The sequence below is a fragment of the Bos indicus x Bos taurus genome, chromosome 13, assembly GCF_003369695.1.
Source record: "Bos indicus x Bos taurus breed Angus x Brahman F1 hybrid chromosome 13, Bos_hybrid_MaternalHap_v2.0, whole genome shotgun sequence".
NCBI classification, from domain to species: domain Eukaryota; kingdom Metazoa; phylum Chordata; class Mammalia; order Artiodactyla; family Bovidae; genus Bos; species Bos indicus x Bos taurus.
This window is the reverse complement of record NC_040088.1, coordinates 72,506,465-72,527,741: the sequence shown is the minus strand read 5'-3', so window position 1 is coordinate 72,527,741 and position 21,277 is coordinate 72,506,465. Positions and strand designations below refer to the sequence as shown.

The following is a 21,277-nucleotide window of genomic DNA, read 5'->3' as shown; positions in this document are numbered from 1 at the left end:
AGCTCTTCTCTAAATGTTTGATAAAATTCCCCTGTGAAGCCATTTGGCCCTGGGCTTTTGTTTTTGGGAGATTTTGGATAACACTTTCTATTTCAGTGTTTGTAATTTTTATTTCTTCCTGCTTCAGTTTTGGGAGGTTGAACTTTTCTAAGAATCTGTCCATCTCCTCTCGGTTGTCCCTTTTATTAGCATATTGTTGCTCATAACATTCTCTTATGATCCTTTTCATCTCTGTGTTGTTTGTTGTAACTTCTCCTTTTTCATTTCTAATCTTGTCAATTTGATTTTTCTCCCTTATGTTCTTGATGAGTCTAGCTAGTGGTTTGTCCATTTTGCTTATCTTCTCAAAGAACCAGTGTTCAGTCTGATTAATCTTTGCTATTGTTTCCTTCATTTTCTTTTTGATTTATTTCTGCTCTGATCTGTATGATTTCTTTCCTTCTGCTGACTTTGGGGGGTTTTGGTTCTTTTTCTAGCTGCTTTAAATGTAGAGTGTTGCCTGTTCAAAGTTTTTCTTGTCCTGGAGGTAGGATCGTGCTGCTATCAACTTCTCTCTTAGAAGTGCTTTTATTGAATCCCATAGGTTTTGGGTGCTCGTGTTTTTGTTGTCATTTGTTTCTAGGAATCTTTTGATTTCCCTTCTTATTTCTTCAATAACCTTTTTGTTATTTAGTAACGAATTGTTTAATCTCCCTGAGTTTGTGCTTTTTTACATTTTTCTCCTGTAGTTGATATCTAGTCTCATAGTGTTGTGGTCAGAGAAGATACATGATATATTTTCAATTTTTTAAATGTACTGAGGCTTGATTTGTGGCCCAAGATGTGGTCTGTCCCAGAGAATGTTCCATGTGCAGTTGAGAACAAAGTGTATTCTTCTGCATTTGGATGGAAAGTCCTGAAGATATCAATTAGATCCATTGAGTCTAATGTTTCATTGAACTTTTGTGTTTCCTTATTGATTCTCTGTTTTGATGATCTGTCCACTGGTGTAAGTGGGGTGTTAAAGTCCCCCACTATGGCTGTGTTGCTGTTGAATTCCCCTCTTATGCCTGTTAGTGTTTGCCTTGTGTATTGAGGTGCTTCTATGTTGGGGGCATAAATACTTGCAATTGTTATATCTTCTTCTTGGACTGATCCTTTGATCATTATGTAGTGTCCTTTGTCTGTTATAATATTCTTTATTTTAAAGTCTATTTTGTGTGAAATAAGGGTTGCCACACTGGCTATCTTTTGGTTACCATTCAAATGGAATATCTTTTTCCATCCATTTCCTTTCAGTCTGTATGTGTCTCTAGGTCTGAAGCGGGTCTCTTGTGGGCAGTATATATTTGGCTCTTGTTTTTGTATTCATTCAGTTATTCTGTATCTTTTGGTTGATGAACTGAATCCATTTATATTAAAGTAATAATCAATATATATGTTCCTGTTGACATTTCTTAATTGTTTTGGTTTGTTTTTGTAGGTCTTTCCTTTCTCTTGTGTTTACTGGCTGCAAATCCCTTTAGTATTTGTTGTAAGACTGGTTTGGTGGTGCTAAATTCTCTTAACTTTTGCTTTGTCTGTAAAGCTTTTGATTTTGCCCTCAATTTTGAATAAGATCTTTTCAAATAGGGTTTTCTATTTCTTTCTTATGTCATAGTAGTACTTTAAAATGCCTCATAATTCCATCCTCACATAAGCATTTCTCTTCTACAAACTAAAACTTGTCTTTTAAGATCAATTTTAAAACAGAGTCTTCTTGTAGCATCTTGAATTGGTGTTTAACAATTAAACCTTTTCACTACACAAAATGCTTATTATGGTAATATGACAGAAATGAGTATTTTCATATATTTATAAAAGTATATTTTTATATCCTTGAAACATGTTGAAATACATAATTGACAATTGTAATCTCATAGTTTTCTTCCCCTGGTATTGTTTTATTTTCAAAAGTTCAGAATTCTGCCTAGGTTTGCATTAATTATACCAGGTGAGTATCTTTTACAAATAATTATCTTTACAGTATATGTTTTTCCTGAATAAGTTTATCTATTTCTAATTCAAATGTATTTACCCAAATCCTTTCTTCTGAGTCCCTTGCACGCCTCAAAATAACTTATTACACCCCAAACTGAAGGCGCTGTCCCTGATGCTTCCCTCATCCCTGACTCTTTGGAAGCTATCCCTTCATCTGTCCTCCCCAGCCTAGTAGACAGAATCACTGAAATGCCACAGCAGGAAAAACCCTGGACTCCAAACTTCCTTGAAATTACTGCTTCCAGTCACTCAAGAAGTTCAGTATTTTCTGCCTGCTTATCATTTTTCATATCTTATCACCATAACTCACTGTCTCACCTATAATCTTGAAATATTCTTTTCTAGTTTTGCTACCCTGATGTTCTTTTTTATGCTGCTGCCAGAGTAATCTTTCTAAAATATACTTGTCAATCTTTTCATTCCTCCTGGCTCTGCAGTTTGTTTTAGAATGACTGTTACCATTTTTATTTGGCTATTTTTAAAGCCAAATTAGCCTTTTAATTACAGTTTAATGGACACTTTGGGTGATGTACAGTATCTCGTGTGCTTACTGTCCACTCTGGAGCATTGCTGATAGGTTTTTGTTTTTGTTCTTTTCTTTTTAATGCTCTCCTGTAAAATACTATCGTATTTGCTACTTCCTTCAATCTAAGTCTGAATTTGGCTATAAGGGGTTCATGGTCTGTGCCACAGTCAGCTCCCAGTCTTGTTTTTGCTGACTGTATAGAACTCCTCCACCTTTAGCTGCAAAGAATATAATCAACCTGATTTCGGTGTTGACCATCTGGTGATGTCCATGTGTAGCGTCTTCTCTTGTGTTGTTGGAAGAGGGTGTTTGCTATGACCAGTGCAATCACTTGGCAAAACTCTATTAACCTTTGCCCTGCATTCTGTACTCCAAGGCCAAATATCCAAATAGGGAAAGGAGTACATCAAGGCTATATATTGTCACCCTGCTTATTTAACTTATATTCAGAGTACATCATGAGAAACTCTGGGCTGGATGAAGCACAAGCTGGAGTCAAGATTGCTGGGAGAAATATCAATAACCTCAGATATGCAAATGACACCACCCTTACGGCAGCAAGTGAAGAACTAAAGAGCCTCTTGATGAAAGTGAAAGAGGAGAGTGAAAAAGTTGGCTTAAAACTCAACATTCAGAAAACTAAGATCATGGCATCCAGGCCCATCACTTCATGGCAAATAGATGGGGAAACAGTGGAAACAATGACAGACTATATTTTCTTGGGCTCCAAAATCACTGCAGATGGTGACTGCAGTCATGAAATTAAAAGACACTTTCTCCTTGAAAGAAAAGGTATGACCAGTCTAGACAGCATATTAAAAAGCAGAGACATTATTTTGCCAACAAAAGTCCATCTAGTCAAAGCTATGATTTTTCCAGTAGTCATGTATGGATGTGAGAGTTGGACTATAAAGACAGCTGAGCACCAAAGAATTGATGCTTTTGAACTGTGGTGTTGGAGAAGACTCTTGAGAGGCCCTTGGACTGCAAAGAGATCCAACCAGTCCATCCTAAAGGAAATCAGTCCTGAATATTCATTGGAAGGACTAATGCTGAAGCTGAAACTTTGGCCATCTAATGCAAAGAACTGACTCATTAGAAAAGACCCTGATGCTGGGAAAGATTGAAGGCAGGAGGAGAAGGGGATGACAGAGGATGAGATGGTTGGATGGCATCCCCGAGTCAATGGACATGAGTTTGATTAAACTCTGGGAGTTGGCGATGGACAGGGAGGCCTGGCATGCTGCAGTCCATGGGGTCGCAAAGAGTCGGACACAACTGAGCAACTGAACTAAACTGAACTTTCTACTTCCTAGTGCAGTGCAGTCTTTTCCCTGTCACTTGAATAAAAGCATGGCACCAAATAAAATAAATTTGTGATGATCCCTGTCACTTGAAGGAAGAAGATGACACTTGCTTTTCCCTGTTTGAACCTGGTCCTCCAGTTTTGTCTTTCTATACAGTTTCCAGTAACTGTGATCTAGTTTTCCACATGACTTGTGAACCCTGTTTCACACCTCATCTGTTGGCTCGGGCCTCCCTTCCTAGACTCCCCCTCACACCCCGGCTCTGCACTCTCTTCAAGGGCTGTGAGACACAGCCCTTGTCACAGCGCTCCTTGAGCTTCGCAGGTACACCTGCCTCCGCTCTCCTTTGTGCGCGTCCTGTGCTCTGTCCACTTCAGCTGCAGAGATGTCGAAGGATACTCCTCTGCTCTCGTTTGTTTCCACGTGTCTCTGCCTTGCCTAGACGCAGAGCAGAGTCGCTCTTCTCTTTAACAGTTCTAACTTCTCCCAGGACACCCTAGAGGATGTGCTAGACACCATGATTGTCGTCTCACTGACGGGGTGAAGGACCAATGAATGAATATGCTTTCTGAAGTTGGGTTTTGGTTTTATTTTGTCTTGTTTCTATAGGAAGGAACCACAAAGCCAGAACTTGCTGAAAAAGAAAGTGATGCTGATATTATTGAAAGGGCTCCCCAAGAGCAAGCAAATCATGACCATTTGACTTCTGTTGATAGAGCACACGAAAATAATAGAAGTGGTAAGTTAGTGAATGCCTGTGAATTTTGTCTATACTTTAAATATAAAAACATGTAAATGGTATAGATCCAAATACAATATCCATTTTGTTTGAAATACATTTCTTTTGCTCTCTTTCTTCAGAAGTGTCCCACCTACTACCAACTTTTTCTTCCTGAAAATGCTTCAACCCTCTGAAATTCTTTTCCACTACTTTATTTTATTGAAATATTTGTGGATAGGGATAGACTTACATATGTCTTTAAAATTCATAGTAGTAAACGTTCTCATTAATGCATCTGTGACTGCATTTTACAGACATGATGTCAGCCGTAGGATTGAGAGAAGAGAAAGGTACAGAATCATCTTGGGATTCTGAGGTACTGTCTTCTATTATTATTTTGAAATGTAAGCCCTGAGTAATGTAAGTACATGAAAGTGGGAGATGCTGTGACTCTCTCACCTTTGCATTTCCCCATCAAAACTTTTCTCTTACTTTTAACCTATATTGAATAAAATAATTCTGTGCTAAATACTACCACCTAGTACACTTTTGTTCATTTGCAAGATTCACCTAGTGAAGTCAGTGTAGTACAGAAACCAAGGCTTAGAGATCATAAGGAATCCGCTTGAGTTCTGAAGTTACATTTATCTGAAAATTGAAACGTTATTTCAGGTCAGTCCATGGCCAAATGTTTCTTTGTTTCATGTGTGTGTGTCACCTCTTTTAGATTCTTTTTCCCATATGGGCCATTGCAGAATGTTGAGTAGCATTCCCTGTGCTATACGGTTGGTCCTCATTAGTTATCTGTTTCCTACACAATAGTGTGTAGTGTGTATGTGTCAGTCCCAATCTCCCAACCAAATGTATGTTTCTTTGGTACATGTGCACGTGTAAAACTGCTAGAGAGAGTCAGAGAGAAACAGGGTGAATTGTGGTTTTTTATCACTTGGACCTTCAAAGATAGTGCTTGAAACTTAAAAGTGTTACTGTATTTGGATTGTCAGGTTAATCTGGAAGAAACATTTCAAGAGAAGCAAAAGCATGAGGAATAGCAATAAATATGTGGGGTTGTAATAACAGCAGTTTGCTTTAGCAATGTTTTAATAAGTACAAACCATTTTGGATTGTTTAAGTAGCAGGGGGACTTCCCTCGTGGCTCAGAAGGTAAAGTATCTGCCTACGGTTTTGATCAAGGTTTGATCCCTGGGTCAGGAAAATCCCCTGGAGAAGGAAATGGCAACCCACTCCAGTACTCTTGCCTGGAAAATCCTATGGATGGAGGAGCTAGGCAGGCTACAGTCCGTGGTGTCGCAAGGAGTCGGACATGAGTGAGCAACTAAACTTAAGTAGCAGGGCAGAGTACCCTTATGGCAGCCGTACTTGAGGTAACATAAAGTAATGATGCTCTGTTTGAAGGTGGCAGCTATGGAAGGAGATAGGAAGGGCCTGATGTCTTCGTTGCTGGCAGCCGCTACCTGGTGATCCAGCAGTGTATGAAGTCAGCATCCAGGTTCTGTCATTTGGCAGCTGTGAGATCTTGGCAAAACCTGTCTTAACTGGGTTAAATGTAGGCAGTTTTTAAAAGTAGGGTATTTTCTTAAAAAGACATTAGGAAATCTTCATGGAACTCAATATTCATTTTAACAGAGTATCTCTGACAGCATTCCACAGAACTTTGTGTGTCATTTACCTGAAGATCAAAGAGGAAAAAATACATTAAATGGACAAGTAGAAGGTGAGAACTGTATTTTATAGAAAGGTTATTTGACAGAACATTGATTTAAAATGGGAATATTCTAACAGGCAAAAAAAAAAACAACCAAAAAAACCCCAAACATCTGTCAGATCCGTAGTGAGGAAAAAGACGAGAAGAGGAGGGAAATTGTGTATCTTATCAGGTGTCAGCCACAGATTAAATTGAGAATCCAGTTTAAGGAGCTAAATTATTAGTTCCTGGACTTCTTGGAGGTCCAAATGTTAAGACTGTCCAGTGCAGGGGTGGAGGTTTGATCCCTGGTCAGGGAACTAAGATTCCACGTGACACTGGACAAGAGAAAAAATGATTAGTTCTGTCTCAAGATATTCTACAACCAAAAGAAGGTCGAGAAATAAGAGGAAAGAGGAAATGAACGATGAGAGAGGCAGATGGTACAGGGAGGAAATGAAGAAAGGAAGCACAGGTCTGTGGGGGAAGGGGGCAATAAGTAATGAAGGTCTCTAGATAAAGGGAGAGTATTTGACATGGACGATGAATTTGAAGTGAGCTTCCAGCACCAAAACTTGTCAGAGAAGAACAGCAAAGTTCTCCCCTCTTCCTGTTTACTCGTTGTTAGGAAGACGTTCAGAACTGCAGTGCCTGGGTGTGCAGAGCGGTCTGTCATCCTCTGGGGGAGCGTGGGCACAGGTGCTCAGCTGTAAATGTGTGCAAATTGGTGTCATATGAAGTGTTGCTGCTTTCCAGCATGGTGTCACACAGGACAAAACAAGAGAGCTGGAAAGAAGGAGAGAGTGGGGGCACAACAGGGTGCTCAAGGGACCTACAGCCTGACAGAGAGGCCACTGGAAAGTTTCCAACTTGCAATGCAGTTTCAGTTTGGGGGTGGGGGGGAAGTGTTAGAGTGAGGAAGTTGAGGCTAAGATTTCAGGAGAATAAATTAAGTTGAAGTAATGTAGAAGCAGACTCCGTATAGACCAAATAGTTTCTCAAATTTTAATTAGTCGCCTGGGGACCTTGTGGGAAGTGCACATGCTGAGCACGAGGTCTGAGATTCTGCGTTTCTAACAAGCTCTCCGAGTAGCAAGGGTGTAGCCTTGCGTTTAGAGAAATCTGGAAGAAGAGCATTGGCTAGTGCAGGACATAACAGGATCAAGGGAAAGCATTAGTTTGTTTTTCTTTCTGAGCGTGTTTATAGCCAGAGGGAAGCAAAGAGTCGAAGTAGCAATTACAGGTGTAAGATACCATTGCTGAGCAAAGAAGGAAAAGAAATGGTGGGGATGATCCATAGAAAGAACGTAAAGGGGGAAGAATTCAGACCACGGATCCAGAGATTACCCTTATAGAGGGAAGACTCTAGTGAAAGGACAAAGGGAGGAAAGTAAGGCTTTAGGGAGGTGAGTTTGGAGTCGATGAGGACACTTGAGAGAACTCCATCTAGATGGCTTCAGTGTATTTACACTGAAAAGAGATAAGATCATTGTTGTTCCCGATAATACGGGAGGCAGGAGGGGGTGCTAGAAGTAGGGACAACCCCAGCTACTCCGAGTAACTATAGACATCAAAGATATATGTGGTACTGGTATTTGTTATTCAAATTAGATTGATTTGAATATGGAGGGATTGACTTTTTATTTTTAAGATAACTGATTTTTTGACAGTTGTTTCACAGAAATCCTTTGAAGCATTAGCATGATGTACCCAACCAAACTAAGTTTTGAAACAAAACAGATCGATAGGCTTCATTCCCTAAATGCTAGAATTGTTATTTTCAATAAATACTACACTGATTTTAAAACATGCAAGATTTTTAACATCTAATAATTCTGTGGCAATTAAATTTATTATTTCCTTTTTGATCATTGTATTTCAATGTTGAGAATTTATTGTACATTATTTTGTAAGTGTGTCTTACATGGCTTCTTGCGTGAATGGATCGAGAAATTTTAAGATGACTAAACTAGAGGAGCCAAGATGTGCAGGCATACCAGTAGCCCACATGGGTATGGGAAAAAAATGAGTATTTTTATGAACCGTTTTTCTACAAGTGTATATTCGAGCCAATCAGTTCATTACTCTTTCTCTGATGAGAAATGAATTATACATTCAGCTGAACTGTCATCCCAACTGTGCACTTCTTAAATGACTGGACAGATTGAAGAACATGTTAAATACTTGCAGTATAATGGTGGAAATGTTACTGCTATAGTGCATTCAAGATATACTGGTGCATTTTACCATCAGCTTTCACGTTTATCTTCTTGGGGTCATGATTTACTCCTCTGATTAAGATTAATTTTCTCCTCATCAGTCAGCACATTCACATTGGTCTATGTACTCTTTAATATTTTCTGAAGTCTTTGAAAACATGATGTTACTTTTGAAATCTTACTGCATGTTTTGGTAAACCTGTATTCCTGTTTTTTCTTCACTATCTATAATGGATTCCTATGTCTGTCTTGCCTGTGTCCTAACATCCCCCTAAAAACAAGACACTGAAACAGAATGTATTCAATGTCAAGGCTGAGCACGAGGATTCTGCTCGGTACTAACTCTGCCTGGATGTACAGCTGGCTTTCATGTTTACATGTAATTAACTCTGTGTCCCTTTTGCCTTTTAGCTTCTCCTGAGAAATGTCCTAATGTGAAGGTAAAAACACTTATGCTTTTATCTTGAATTATGAACTGTGGATTGTATCATATGTACATTATTTATTAATCAACTTGTTTCCAAACCAATGCAGCCTGCAGTCGGAGTGAAAGATTCCATTCCTAATAAAACAGTCGGAATGAAGAAACCAGAAACATCTAATTCAGGTAAATTTTGCAATACACACTTAACTCTGGCTGCTGCATTGCTAGCAGATACTCTACCATCGAGCCATCAGGGAAGTCCCTTCTGGAAGGAGGGACACTGAAATATTTGAAATGCTAGCTCTTTGTACTCCTAACTTCTTTTTGCAAATTTAATTGAAGAATTGGACATACATAAGGCAAATGTTATTGTTGGTATCCATGTTTTGAAAAAAAAGATATTTACAAGCATATGAACAAGAAATGTTTAAAATGTAAGCTTGAACTCAAGATGTTTCTGTATATGTTTCAATACCCTTAAGTTCTCAGTTTGGACTCTCTGTATTCTCAGGAATTCTCAGAGATTAATTATTAGACCCTAAGATTTTTCAGCAGATTTGGAAAACTCGGCAGTGGCCATAGGACTGGAAAAGGTCAGTTTTCATTCCAATCCCAAAGAAAGGCAATGCCAAAGAATGTTCAAACTACCGCACAATTGCACTCATCACATACGCTAGTAAAGTAATGCTCAAAATTCTCCAAGCCAGGCTTCAGCAGTATGTGAACCGTGAACTTCCAGATGTTCAAGCTGGTTTTAGAAAAGGCAGAGGAACCAGAGATCAAATTGCCAACATCCTCTGGATCATCGAAAAAGCAAGAGAGTTCCAGAAAAACATCTATTTCTGCTTTATTGACTATGCCAAAGCCTTTGACTATGTGGATCACAATAAACTGTGGAAAATCCTGAAAGAGATGGGAATACCAGACCACCTGACCTGCCTCTTGAAAAACCTGTATGCAGGTCAGGAAGCAACAGTTAGAACTGGACATGGAACAACAGACTTGTTCCTAATAGGAAAAGGAGTACGCCAAGGCTGTATATTGTCACCCTGCTTATTTAACTTATAGGCAGAGTACATCATGAGAAACGCTGGGCTGGAAGAAGCACAAGCTGGAATCAAGATTGCTGGGAGAAATATCAATAACCTCAGATATGCAGATGACACCACCCTTATGGCAGAAAGTGAAGAGGAACTAAAAAGCCTCTTGATGAAAGTGAAAGAGGAGAGTGAAAAAGTTGGCTTAAAGCTCAACATTCAGCAAACTAAGATCATGGCATCCAGTCCCATCACTTCATGGCAAATAGATGGGGAAACAGTAGAAACATTGTCAGACTTTATTTTTCTGGGCTCCAAAATCACTGCAGATGGTGACTGCAGCCATGAAATTAAAAGACACTTAATCCTTGGAAGGAAAGTTATGACCAACCTAGATAGCGTATTGAAAAGCAGAGATTACTTTGCCAACAAAGGTCTGTCTAGTCAAGGCTAGGGTTTTTCCAGTGGTCATGTATGGATGTGAGAGTTGGACTGTGAAGAAAGCTGAGCACTGAAGAATTGATGCTTTTGAACGGTGGTGTTGGAGAAGACTCTTGAGAGTCCCTTGGACTGCGAGGAGATCCAACCAGTCCATTCTGAAGGAGATCAGCCCTGGGATTTCTTTGGAAGGAATGATGCTAAAGCTGAAGCTCCAGTACTTTGGCCACCTCATGTGAAGAGTTGACTCATTGGAAAAGACTCGGATGCTGGGAGGGATTGGGGGCAGGAGGAGAAGGGCATGACAGAGGATGAAATGGCTGGATGGCATCACTGACTCGATGGACATGAGTCTGAGTGAACTCCGGGAGTTGGTGATGGACAGGGAGGCCTGGCGTGCTGCGATTCATGGGGTCACAAAGAGTCGGACAGGACTGAGCCACTAAACTGAACTGAAGATTTTTCCAGTGTCCAAAAATGCTTAATTGATCTCTGACCTTTACCTAGAGTAAAGCTTCACTTGCTAATATCAGTTGTATTTCTGCTTATAATTATTTCATTTTAGTGTTGTTACACAGGTGAATGTAGGCTGATCAGATGTTTTGATTAGCAGACTGTGTGTGTGTGTGTGTGTGTGGTATCTTTGATTATTAGAAGTAGGGGAAGTAATCAAACCTTAGATTCGATAGACATAATCTTTTAAAACAGTGATTCTAAAAGTTTTTGGCTTTAGGATCCTTTTATACTTCTAAAAATTATTGAAAATTCCAAGGAACTTTGTTTAAGTCTATTGTTGTTCACTATATTGGAAAATAAAACTGAAAAACTTAAAATACAAGCACACACCATCATAGTTGCTAATTCCATTAGTCCTTAGTGTTGTGATATCACATATTGTGTCTCTGAAGAACTCCACTGTGCCCTCAGAATAGAATGAGAATGGAAGTAATGTTTAGTGTTGTTGTGAAAATAGTTCTGACCTCTTGGACCCCCTGACTCGATGGGTCTCTGGACTTCAGCGATTCTGAGGGGACACTTGAGAACCACTGTTTTAAAACATTGAAGTGGTTGGATGTAAAACGATAAAGGGGCCCTTGTGTTGACCCAGGGTTTTAAGCTTCACTTTTACATTTCTTGCTTGTTTCTTCGACTTCTCTTAAGAAATTCAGATCTGACTGTTTTAGTTTTTTGTGGTGTATTCATTCCTGTCTCCCCTCTGTGCTCTTTGGATCCAGTGTGGTCCTAGACTTACCTGTTTTCACATGGAAACAATTAGTCACACACCAGGCCATCATTTCTTATATAAGTTTATGATATTTTCGTTTAGTCGCTAAGTTGTGTTCAACCACTGCGACCTCATGGACTATAGCCCGCCAGGATCCTCTGTCCAAGAGATTTTCCAGGCAAGAGGCAAGAATACTGGAGTGGGTTGCCATTTCCTTCTCCAGGTTATGATGTTTATCCAAGGCTTTAAAAATGAGTTCTGAAGATATTTCTACATTGAGGAAAGACTGTCTCATTGAAATTAAAGTAGTTGTTGATGGTGGTGGTATTCAGTTGCTAAGTCGTGCCCGACTCTTTGTGACCCCATGGACTGCAGCCAGGCCTCTCTGTTCCTCACCATCTCCCGGAGTTCACCCAAGTTCATGTCCATTGAATCAGCGATGCTGTCCAACCATCTCATCCTCTGCCGCCCCCTTCTCTTCTTGCCCTCCCCTTCTCATCCTGCCCTCAGTCTTTCCCGGCATCAGGTGCTTTTCCAGTGAGCCAGCTGTTCGCATCAGGTGTGCCAAGTATTGAAGCTTCAGCTTCAGCATCACTCCTTCCAATGAATATTCAGGGTTGATCTCCCTTAGGATTGACTGGTTTGATCTCTTTGCTGTCCAGGGGACTCTCAAGAGTCTCTCCAGCACCACAATTTGAAAGCATCAGTTCTTTGGTGCTCAGTCTTCTTTGTGGTCCAGTGTCACATGTGTCTACTGAAAAAACCAGAGCTTTGCCTGTACGGACCTTTGTCAGCAAAGTGATGTCTTTGCTTTTTAATATGTTGTCTAGGTTTCTACCATTAATGAAAGTAGTACCACTCATTAAAAGTGTTTTTAAAACCATGGTCTCTAGAACACACAATATTATCGTGCAAAATTAAATGTAAAATAGAGATGAATTTTGTTAATAAAATATTTGTATATTGAAGGAAAATAATAATAAAGTTCTTATGAAATACAGGTAGACAGAGTTGTATTCGTACTCAGATCCTGATAAATGGAAACTTTGTTTTCCGATTTTTCAGATTGGGATTCGACTAGTTTGAGCTTCAATAGTGAGATTTGTCAAAGAGCCAGGCATTTGAAAGTTGATGATCAGCGTCCGTTGGCGTCCCAATCAGTGACCAAAAACCAATCGGCACCCACAGAACTCGGACAGAAGACCATAGCAGATAAAGAAAAGATGAAAAATGCAGCGGTGTTTCTGGTAGGGAATTCCATGCCCCTTAACCCGTGCCAGTCCCCGCTGCCAGGAAACAGAGGAAACAAAGAAGGTAATGCAGAAGCCCAGGGCACTCAGCCATGCACCACCTGGGCACAGCCTTACCGTCCTTCTGACGGTTCGGATTAGATTTTGTGGCAAAATCTACCTTGTGCTGACTCCTTTTATGCAACCTGCAGCCAAACAATATCTCTTAGCAAGGAGCTTACATTCTTCCTCTGACCATAGTAATATAATAAATCACAGAGTTTGGAGGAAGCAAGTTCGTTTAGGCTAGTATTTAGCATACATCTGAGGATGGGTAGCAGGATTATATTTAGAACTCTGGGACTCTTTGTGAGACCTAGGTAGACAAGTAATTATTGAAAAAAATAAAGAATATTTATACTAAGGTGATTTTTTACAGCTTGTCCTCTGCAGTCTAGAAGCCAAGAGGATAGACATGTGAAGAAATAATTTATAGTTCAGACCTATATCTATCACTAGAGAAGTCTAGAAAGGTACACTAGAAAAATCTACAAAGTACTAAGGTAGCTACAAGGAAAGGGATACCTCTTTATCAGGGGAAAGATAGCTGTAATCAAGGGCAACTTCACAAAGCAGGTTGAGTCTTAAGAGATGAAAAGTAATTTGTCAGAAGAGTACAGGGAAGCATTTCAGATGAAGGAATTGATAAAAGCATAAAAAGTAAGAGGAATTTTGTAAACTAAGAATAATAATGCAGTTGAAGCTTGGCGTGTTGTTCAAAAGGTACTGTGATGAAGTAGAGAAGAGAATATACTGTGACTTTATATGTCTGTCCTGTATTTTGAAATTGTGTTTAGTTTCTGATTGTTTTTTTCACTGATGCTTGGATGAATTCATGAATGAACCTTTGAGGTGTTTGTGTGCCTGTATCCTGGTGACATCTGGTGTTTCCCAAATGGTTTGTTGAAGTTTTTGATCATTGGAAGTATTTTTTAAAGAAGTAAATATTCATCTGAAGACAAATATCGACTTAAGCTGTCATTTGATACAATGTTTTAAATCTGTGTTTTAAATAAAGATTATGTCTTTTATCTAAATATTCTAAGTAATTTTAACTAAACATGCAGATTTGTCAGGAGAACTAGACTTGGAAGTGATATTGGAGGGAGAACAAGAAAAACCTGATGGAGATGAAAATAACCATACACAGGTAAGTAAAACTATAAATTTAAATTTCTGGTTTAATACCATTTTCTATGCTTTAGCAACACAATACAGTGTGTAACAGAGTCCATAACAAATAAAATTGCCTTTCAAAATTACCTTTTTAGAATTGATAGATAATAATTTAATAGTTTTTATAGCACTTTAATTATACAACTTAAAATACTGTTAGAATCTATTATAATTTATAGTTCGTTTTTGGAATTGAGGGAAAAAATTTCCTGATTGTTTATTTCTTCCATTTTTATAACTTCATTACATGATTAAGAAGGTGATATCAAATACTGAATCATAAGATTAAGCAGTTGAAATTATGAACAATATGACGGCCCCTGACCTAGATACATGTAAAGAGAAATCATTCCCAGTGGCTCAAGGTTTTCCGTTGAAATCGCCAGCCACTGATGCCAAGATGAAAGATTCATTCTGCCTGTGATCTCGGCATAACTGACTTGGGATGAACATTCAGGGAGAGAGTGGGGTCATAGAATCAACCCAGTTGCCTATTAAGAGAATCGAACCTTCTAGATTGGACCTTTGTTTTTAGGGTACAAATAATAACATTCTAATTTATTTCATTTCAGGGTGGGAAATCAGTAGATATTACTAAAAATGCTTTATCCACTTTGTTTGGTGGATATTAGAACATAATATAACTGAATGTAGGGGCTTCCTGGGTAGCTCACCTGGTAAAGAATCTGCCTGCAATGCAGGAGACCTTGGTTCAATTCCTGGGTCGGGAAATTTCCCTGGAGAAGGGATAGGGTACCCTCTCCAGTATTGTTGGGCTTCCCTGGTGGCTCAGACAGTAAAGAATCTAGTATTCCAAGTATGTCCTGAACAAAAAGAACCCAGTCTTGAAAATGTTTTTTCCTTGAATAAACTATGGGTCCCCGGGATACGCTTGTCAGTCATCTTCAAAGCTGTGTTTCAGTGAAAATAAAATAGACTTTGAAAGTGATAAACTAGATATTGAACGTGTGTTTACCAAAAATGAGGAGAGTTTGTATAATGATGCAGAAAATAAAAAAGTAGGGGACCAGGTAGTTACATTTGAAGTGAAAGAAGACCAAGAGTTTGATATGTAAATGTCAGACAATATGAGGCAAAATCCCACCAGTTGGAAAATAGACATCGGACAGACACGTCAGTCTAGTCTGTGGCTTGTCTGCTCCGGTAAGATGAAACACGTAATTCAAATAAAAAGTCACAGTACTCCTGCTGTCGTTAAAAATACTGAGAAGAAAAGCAAACCAATACAGGACTGGTTCCAGAAGCTGCTGCATGCGGATAATTGCAGTGCTAGTGAGGATGAAAGCATGGAGCCCGATTTAGAAAACGGGAATTCTTCTCCACCAAATAGTCACAGAGAATCCAAAGTGTATCTGAATGAAGAATTACAGAAGGATATGCAGAGGTGTAAGAATGCAATAGACGTGTTACAAGTAGTGTTGTTAGCTTTGGAAAAAGAGAACATTCAGCTTCCAAAAGAGGTAGAGGTTCGTTTGCTCTTGCTTGGTTTTTCCCTTTCTGGATGATCTGGTCGATTTTGATTTTCTACTTATGGATAAAGTGGGGTCATCTAAATAGGTAATTGTGTAGAAATAGATTATTTCTGCCATCCAAATAATAGGAATTCAGGAAACTGTTTTCATGGCTTTTGTCCTTCAGTCAATCAAATTCTGTCTCTGTCAGTCTTTCATATGGACTGGGAAACTCATTGAGCTGTATACCATGTAACCTTCGGAGCCAGAATAAGCACCAAGGAAAGTGTTTAAGGAGTATGATCAACTAGGATTTTGCAGTGTTGTTTTTTTTTTAACTTTGTTGGATTAAATATAAGTTGCATTTCCACAGAATGGGAAGAAAGCAGAAACTGAGAGAAGGGACATAAACACATATTCCCTCTAATCTCTTCATTGTGGTTGAATATTTGTGATGTTTTCTGCTTTCCTCAGTCCCTGGCACTTAGATATCCAACATGGCCGGGATGTTTTTAATAACAAATACATGTGCTCCCACATATGCCTTAATCACCACTTTCAGATGTCTCTTTTGAGAGAGACCTCTTCACGATGTTGTTTACTAAAATGTAGTAAGTTTTGATATGTGTGATTTTATCACATAGGTAATATATGTGCGTGTGAGAGTTGGTCAGTCATGTCTGACTCTTTGCGACCCCATGGACTATAGCTGGCCAGGCTCCCCTGTCCACGGATTTCTTCAGGCCAGAATATCATTGGAGTGGATAGCTGTTCCCTTCTCCACGGGATCTTCCCAACCCAGGGATCGAAGCCAGGTCTCCTGCATTAAAAGCAGATTCTTTAAAATCTGAGCCACCAGGGAAGCCCATAGGTAGTATAAACCCTCAGCAAAAAAAGGGGAAAAAAAATCAAGTGTTTATCTCCAAAGGAAAGAACAGAGGTTTGAGATGCTGTGAGATTTTTCTTTCTTCAGTAGTAGGTTTTTTAACTTGCTTGGTCTTTTGTGTAAGACAAAAAAAGAAAAAAAATGTAGCTATTCTCCTTTAAAGAAAAAGGAGAATGAACCCTACCCCAACTAATGAATTAAATTACTTTGCCAAAGTCACGCTTTTAACTTACCTGATTCATTTGAGGAATTCATTTGGTAATTTTATCAGATTCAAGATTATAGAATTGTATCATCTCTTTTGGTGCCATAAAATGTTAGGGAATGCCACTTTAGGTGCTTTGAACAAATCATTTAACCTTTTTTTTTTGTTTGTTTTAAAGCTGTTATTGGTAAATAGTGGGGCAAAGGTAGATAGTTATTTCTATACCCTCTAGCTATAAAATTTGATGGTTATTGAATGTGGAATTGGGAAGCATTACTTATATTCCAGAATTCCACACGAACACCTCCTCAGTTTCATTCTGCTCCTTGTGTTTTGGTAAACTTTGGTTCATATATTTCAGTGAACACCATCAGGTTTTTGCTATCTGCTGGATCCAAATGAAAAAAGAATTAGAAAAGGCAGTGGGGAAAGAATAGCTTTAGTGCAGAAAGAAGAAAGTTTCCTTTCTGTCTCTGAGGCACTAAGGTGTCACATCCTCTACATCTGACTGTTTAATGGAAAATCCAGGTGGTAAAGACCGAAGAGGACAGATGTTGTGTGTTTTTATTTCTCTATCTCTGCCAGTCAGATGGGGAAGACTGGATGTGAATAATTTTATCTTATTAAAAAAGCCTTTCTTGAAATTTTGGGAATTTTGTTTCTTTCCCTCAGAAAGAAGCACATTTTACAAAAATTTCAGTGACTTGTAAGTGATAAAATTTATGTAAGCACAAATATATTTTTATCACTTAAAATCAGGGCAAATGCTGAGTCAAATAATAAATTGAAAACAGTCTCTAGAATTAAGTAATAGCAATTATTCTTAGTGTCAAACTTTCATTAAAGGTTGAAGAAGAAAAGAAGCACAAAGATGCTGCTGATGAGAGTCGACTGATTCAGCAGAGAAAGAGTGGAGGAAATAACAAGCAGGCGTTTCCTGCTATGGAGAATAAAGGTTCTCATAGGTAAGCCTATATCAAAATTTAACAGTAGGTCATTTGTTATTTTCCTGTAAAATCATTTCTAACTTGAGCTAATGTTTGTGATTTACGAATTTTATATTTCACTAGGGATATAGTTATTTTGAATACTCTTGTCCTTTAGCCTCAATACTAGAGTTCCTTTGTTAACATACCACCGTGTTACAGTATTAGAGTATTCTGGAGTTGACGGCATACTTGCCTTAACCAGTGTGTTGTAAAGGTAAATTTATGTCACTGATGAGCATCCTTTCATTTCAGTCTGAGGGCTTCTCTCAGCGTTTCTCATGAGGCGGGACTAGTGGTGATGAACTCCCTCAGGTTTGCTTTGTCTGGGACAGTTTTTATTTCTCCTTCATTTCTGAAAGACACCTTTTCTGGAAAGAGTACTCTTGGTTGGCAGTTTTCTCCTAGCACTTTGAGTATGTCCATGGATGGAGCCAGATTCCTCTTGGTAGTGGGAGAGCCGATGAGGCACCTGCCTTTCACCCATGATGCTGATGTCACCCATGTGGGTGGTTTACAAGTAAACTGCCCCCACCCCGCCTAAATTTGATTTCTTCTTTCATGGTGGATGTGCCACATGTCATTTTAAAAATCATCTAAATTAAGTGTTACCTTTTTCTTTGAGGTTTTTTTTTTTTTTTTTTTTAATTTATTTGGCTGCGCTGGTTCTTTGCATCTGCAGTGCTTGGGCTTCTCAGTGTGGTGGCTTCTCTTGATGCTGAGCGTGGGCTCCAGGGTGCTGGCTTCAGTGGTTGTGGAGCACAGGATTCATTGCTCTGTGGCATGTGCTATCTTCCCTGACCAGGGATCGGACCTGTGCCCCCTGCATCAGCAGGCAGATTCCTAAGCACTGGAGTATCAGGGAAATTCCTAAAATAAACATTACTGTATTTAAAAGCAAAACAAAAAAATACAGAGTAAATCTAATTATGACTCTCATGTCTAAGAGTCATGGTGTTTAGGCAGTGGACTCCAGGTTTTCAGTGTAGCCCTTGAGGTTCTTCCCAATGTCTTTCCAGAGCATCTCTCTACTTTCTTCCATGTATTTTGTACTTTTCCTTCCAGGTTCCTAGGAAACAACCTAGATGCCATGTGCCTGATCTGTGTACTCACATTCTAATCTCCCAGTAGAATGATTTCTCGCTTTTCTCTTCCTTTTGACCTCCTGTCTTCACTTCTTCTGCAAATCCTTCCTTATTTCACTTATCACTTTCATATGTCAACTCTTACATATCATATTGTATCATAATTATATATCTCTGTTTGAAGGAAGAATTTGTTTTCTTGCATATGGTTGGTACTTCATAACTGTTTTTTTTTTTAATTTTTAAACTTTACATAATTGTATTAGTTTTGCCAAATATCAAAATGAATCCGCCACAGGTATACATGTGTTCCCCATCCTGAACCCTCCTCCCTCCTCCCTCCCCATACCATCCCTCTGGGTCGTCCCAGTGCACTAGCCCCAAGCATCCAGTATCATGCATCGAACCTGGACTGGCAACTCGTTTCTTATATGATATTTTACATGTTTCAATGTCATTCTCCCAAATCTTCCCACCTTCTCCCTCTCCCACAGAGTCCATAAGACTGTTCTATACATCAGTGTCTCTTTTGCTGTCTCGTACACCGGGTTATTGTTACCATCTTTCTAAATTCCATATAAATGAAGCAACTGACAAACGACTAATCTCAAAAATATACAAGCAACTCCTACAGCTCAACTCCAGAAAAATAAATGACCCAATCAAAAAATGGGCCAAAGAACTAAATAGACATTTCTCCAAAGAAGACATACAGATGGCTAACAAACACATGAAAAGATGCTCAACATCACTCATTATCAGAGAAATGCAAATCAAAACCACTATGAGGTACCATTTCACACCTGTCAGAATGGCTGCGATCCAAAAGTCTACAAATAATAAATGCTGGAGAGGGTGTGGAGAAAAGGGAACCCTCTTACACTGTTGGTGGGAATGCAAACTAGTACAGCCACTATGGAGAACAGTGTGGAGATTCCTTAAAAAACTGGAAATAGAACTTCCTTATGATCTAGCAATCCCACTGCTGGGCATACACACTGAGGAAACCAGAAGGGAAAGAGACACGTGTACCCCAATGTTCATCGCAGCACTGTTTATAATAGCCAGGACATGGAAGCAACCTAGATATCCATCAGCAGATGAATGGATAAGAAAGCTGTGGTACATATACACAATGGAGTATTACTCAGCCATTAAAAAGAATACATTTGAATCAGTTCTAATGAGGTGGATGAAACTGGAGCCTATTATACAGAGTGAAGTAAGCCATAACTGTTTTGTGAATTAATCAATGACTTAATATGGGTAAGAGTTGGAATTTTACAAGAATTGGTTTTTTATTCTTTATTAGTCGAATTATTAGAAAACAATGGCTTTTTTTGGACTTTTTAAAGTAGCGATCCTGGTGTGCACAGAAAGGGAGTAAAGAAAAAGAACGATAACAAATGGACACCAGAAGAACGTGTGATTGCACCAATATTTGAAAAGACCGATTCACTGACTGGTGGCCTGCTGCACGTGAATGATGATGGCATTTTAAGGGAAGTGGATCAAGATGATGGCAGGTAACATGGACAAATTCTTTATTTCTAGGGGAAGAAATATTAGCACTGAATACTTCTTCTGGAAATAGAGCAGCATAATATAGTATACAGGCCAAGAGAAGAGAATCCTCAACTCTACTGGATGAACACTGCCGAAAGGTTAAGGAGAGGATTCGTGGCTTTGGCCAGAAGTCATTTCAGTAAATAGTCCACTTGGAAGCTGGACTGTAGTGAATACACCTAAACAGCTCTGTCGGGAATACTTACTGGGACAGGCAATGGAGACCTGGATGGTAACTGAAGAGGAATGTGGAGTTCAAAAGAGTTTCTTGTTTTATGTTAAGAGGGGAGCTTGTAGAGTGTGTATGCTCTTGGAAATGAGCCAGAGGAGGAAGTGTTTACTGAGTTTAATCTTATTTGCATTTCCAAATTAGAAAGCTTATTGATTGTATGACATTATCTTTAAACTATTACAATAAATTAATTATACAGTATTATTATTATACATGATTATTATGTACATATGTACTTCTGTTCATATGTAGATTTTGGTAAGGCCTTGTTCATTGGCTCTGAAGCATAATATTCTTATGTAAATGAATATGTAGATGATTACTTAAGTTAATTCTATCATACATAGATTTTTAAAAATTATATAATCATGAATTTACAAATACTTAGGTTATACTGAATAGGATTTAATCATTCCTTGATGATTCGAGTTGATAGTATCATCGTGGGTAGCTATGATTTTGTAAGGTGCTCTGAAACATCACATCATATTAACTTCATAGTTGTTTATAGCTTCCAGGGAAAAGGGGAGGATTTTGTTTATTTTCAATAGAAACAATTAACAGTCTTTTACAGTTTATTACTTTGGATGATAAAGATCTAAATGACAAAACCATGCTTCCTGTACTAAAAGTTTCATTAACACATGTTATGTGCTCAATAAGTGTATGTCAGATGCATAAAGAAACAGCAGAATGGTTGAATGAATGTGTATTGATGAATTTCTTTACAAAAAACAAATCTTTATTGAAAGTAGATTT

General features: G+C 38.7%; 2 protein-coding genes across 3 annotated transcripts in view; one reads left to right on the top strand and one right to left on the bottom strand.

Moving 5' to 3' along the window:
* LOC113903691 (ankyrin repeat domain-containing protein 16-like) overlaps window positions 1–21,277 on the bottom strand; it is a 75,384-nt gene that overhangs the window by 18,685 nt on the left and 35,422 nt on the right. The window lies entirely within an intron of this gene.
* LOC113903694 (ankyrin repeat domain-containing protein 26-like) overlaps window positions 1–21,277 on the top strand; it is a 75,556-nt gene that overhangs the window by 29,710 nt on the left and 24,569 nt on the right. The window contains exons 10-18 of the mRNA XM_027560254.1: window positions 4,462–4,591; window positions 4,888–4,949; window positions 6,221–6,308; window positions 8,909–8,937; window positions 9,032–9,104; window positions 12,687–12,935; window positions 13,978–14,060; window positions 17,496–17,614; window positions 20,076–20,246. Of these exons, the coding sequence (XP_027416055.1) occupies window positions 4,462–4,591; window positions 4,888–4,949; window positions 6,221–6,308; window positions 8,909–8,937; window positions 9,032–9,104; window positions 12,687–12,935; window positions 13,978–14,060; window positions 17,496–17,614; window positions 20,076–20,246 (1,004 nt within the window). The remainder of the gene's footprint in view (window positions 1–4,461; window positions 4,592–4,887; window positions 4,950–6,220; window positions 6,309–8,908; window positions 8,938–9,031; window positions 9,105–12,686; window positions 12,936–13,977; window positions 14,061–17,495; window positions 17,615–20,075; window positions 20,247–21,277) is intronic.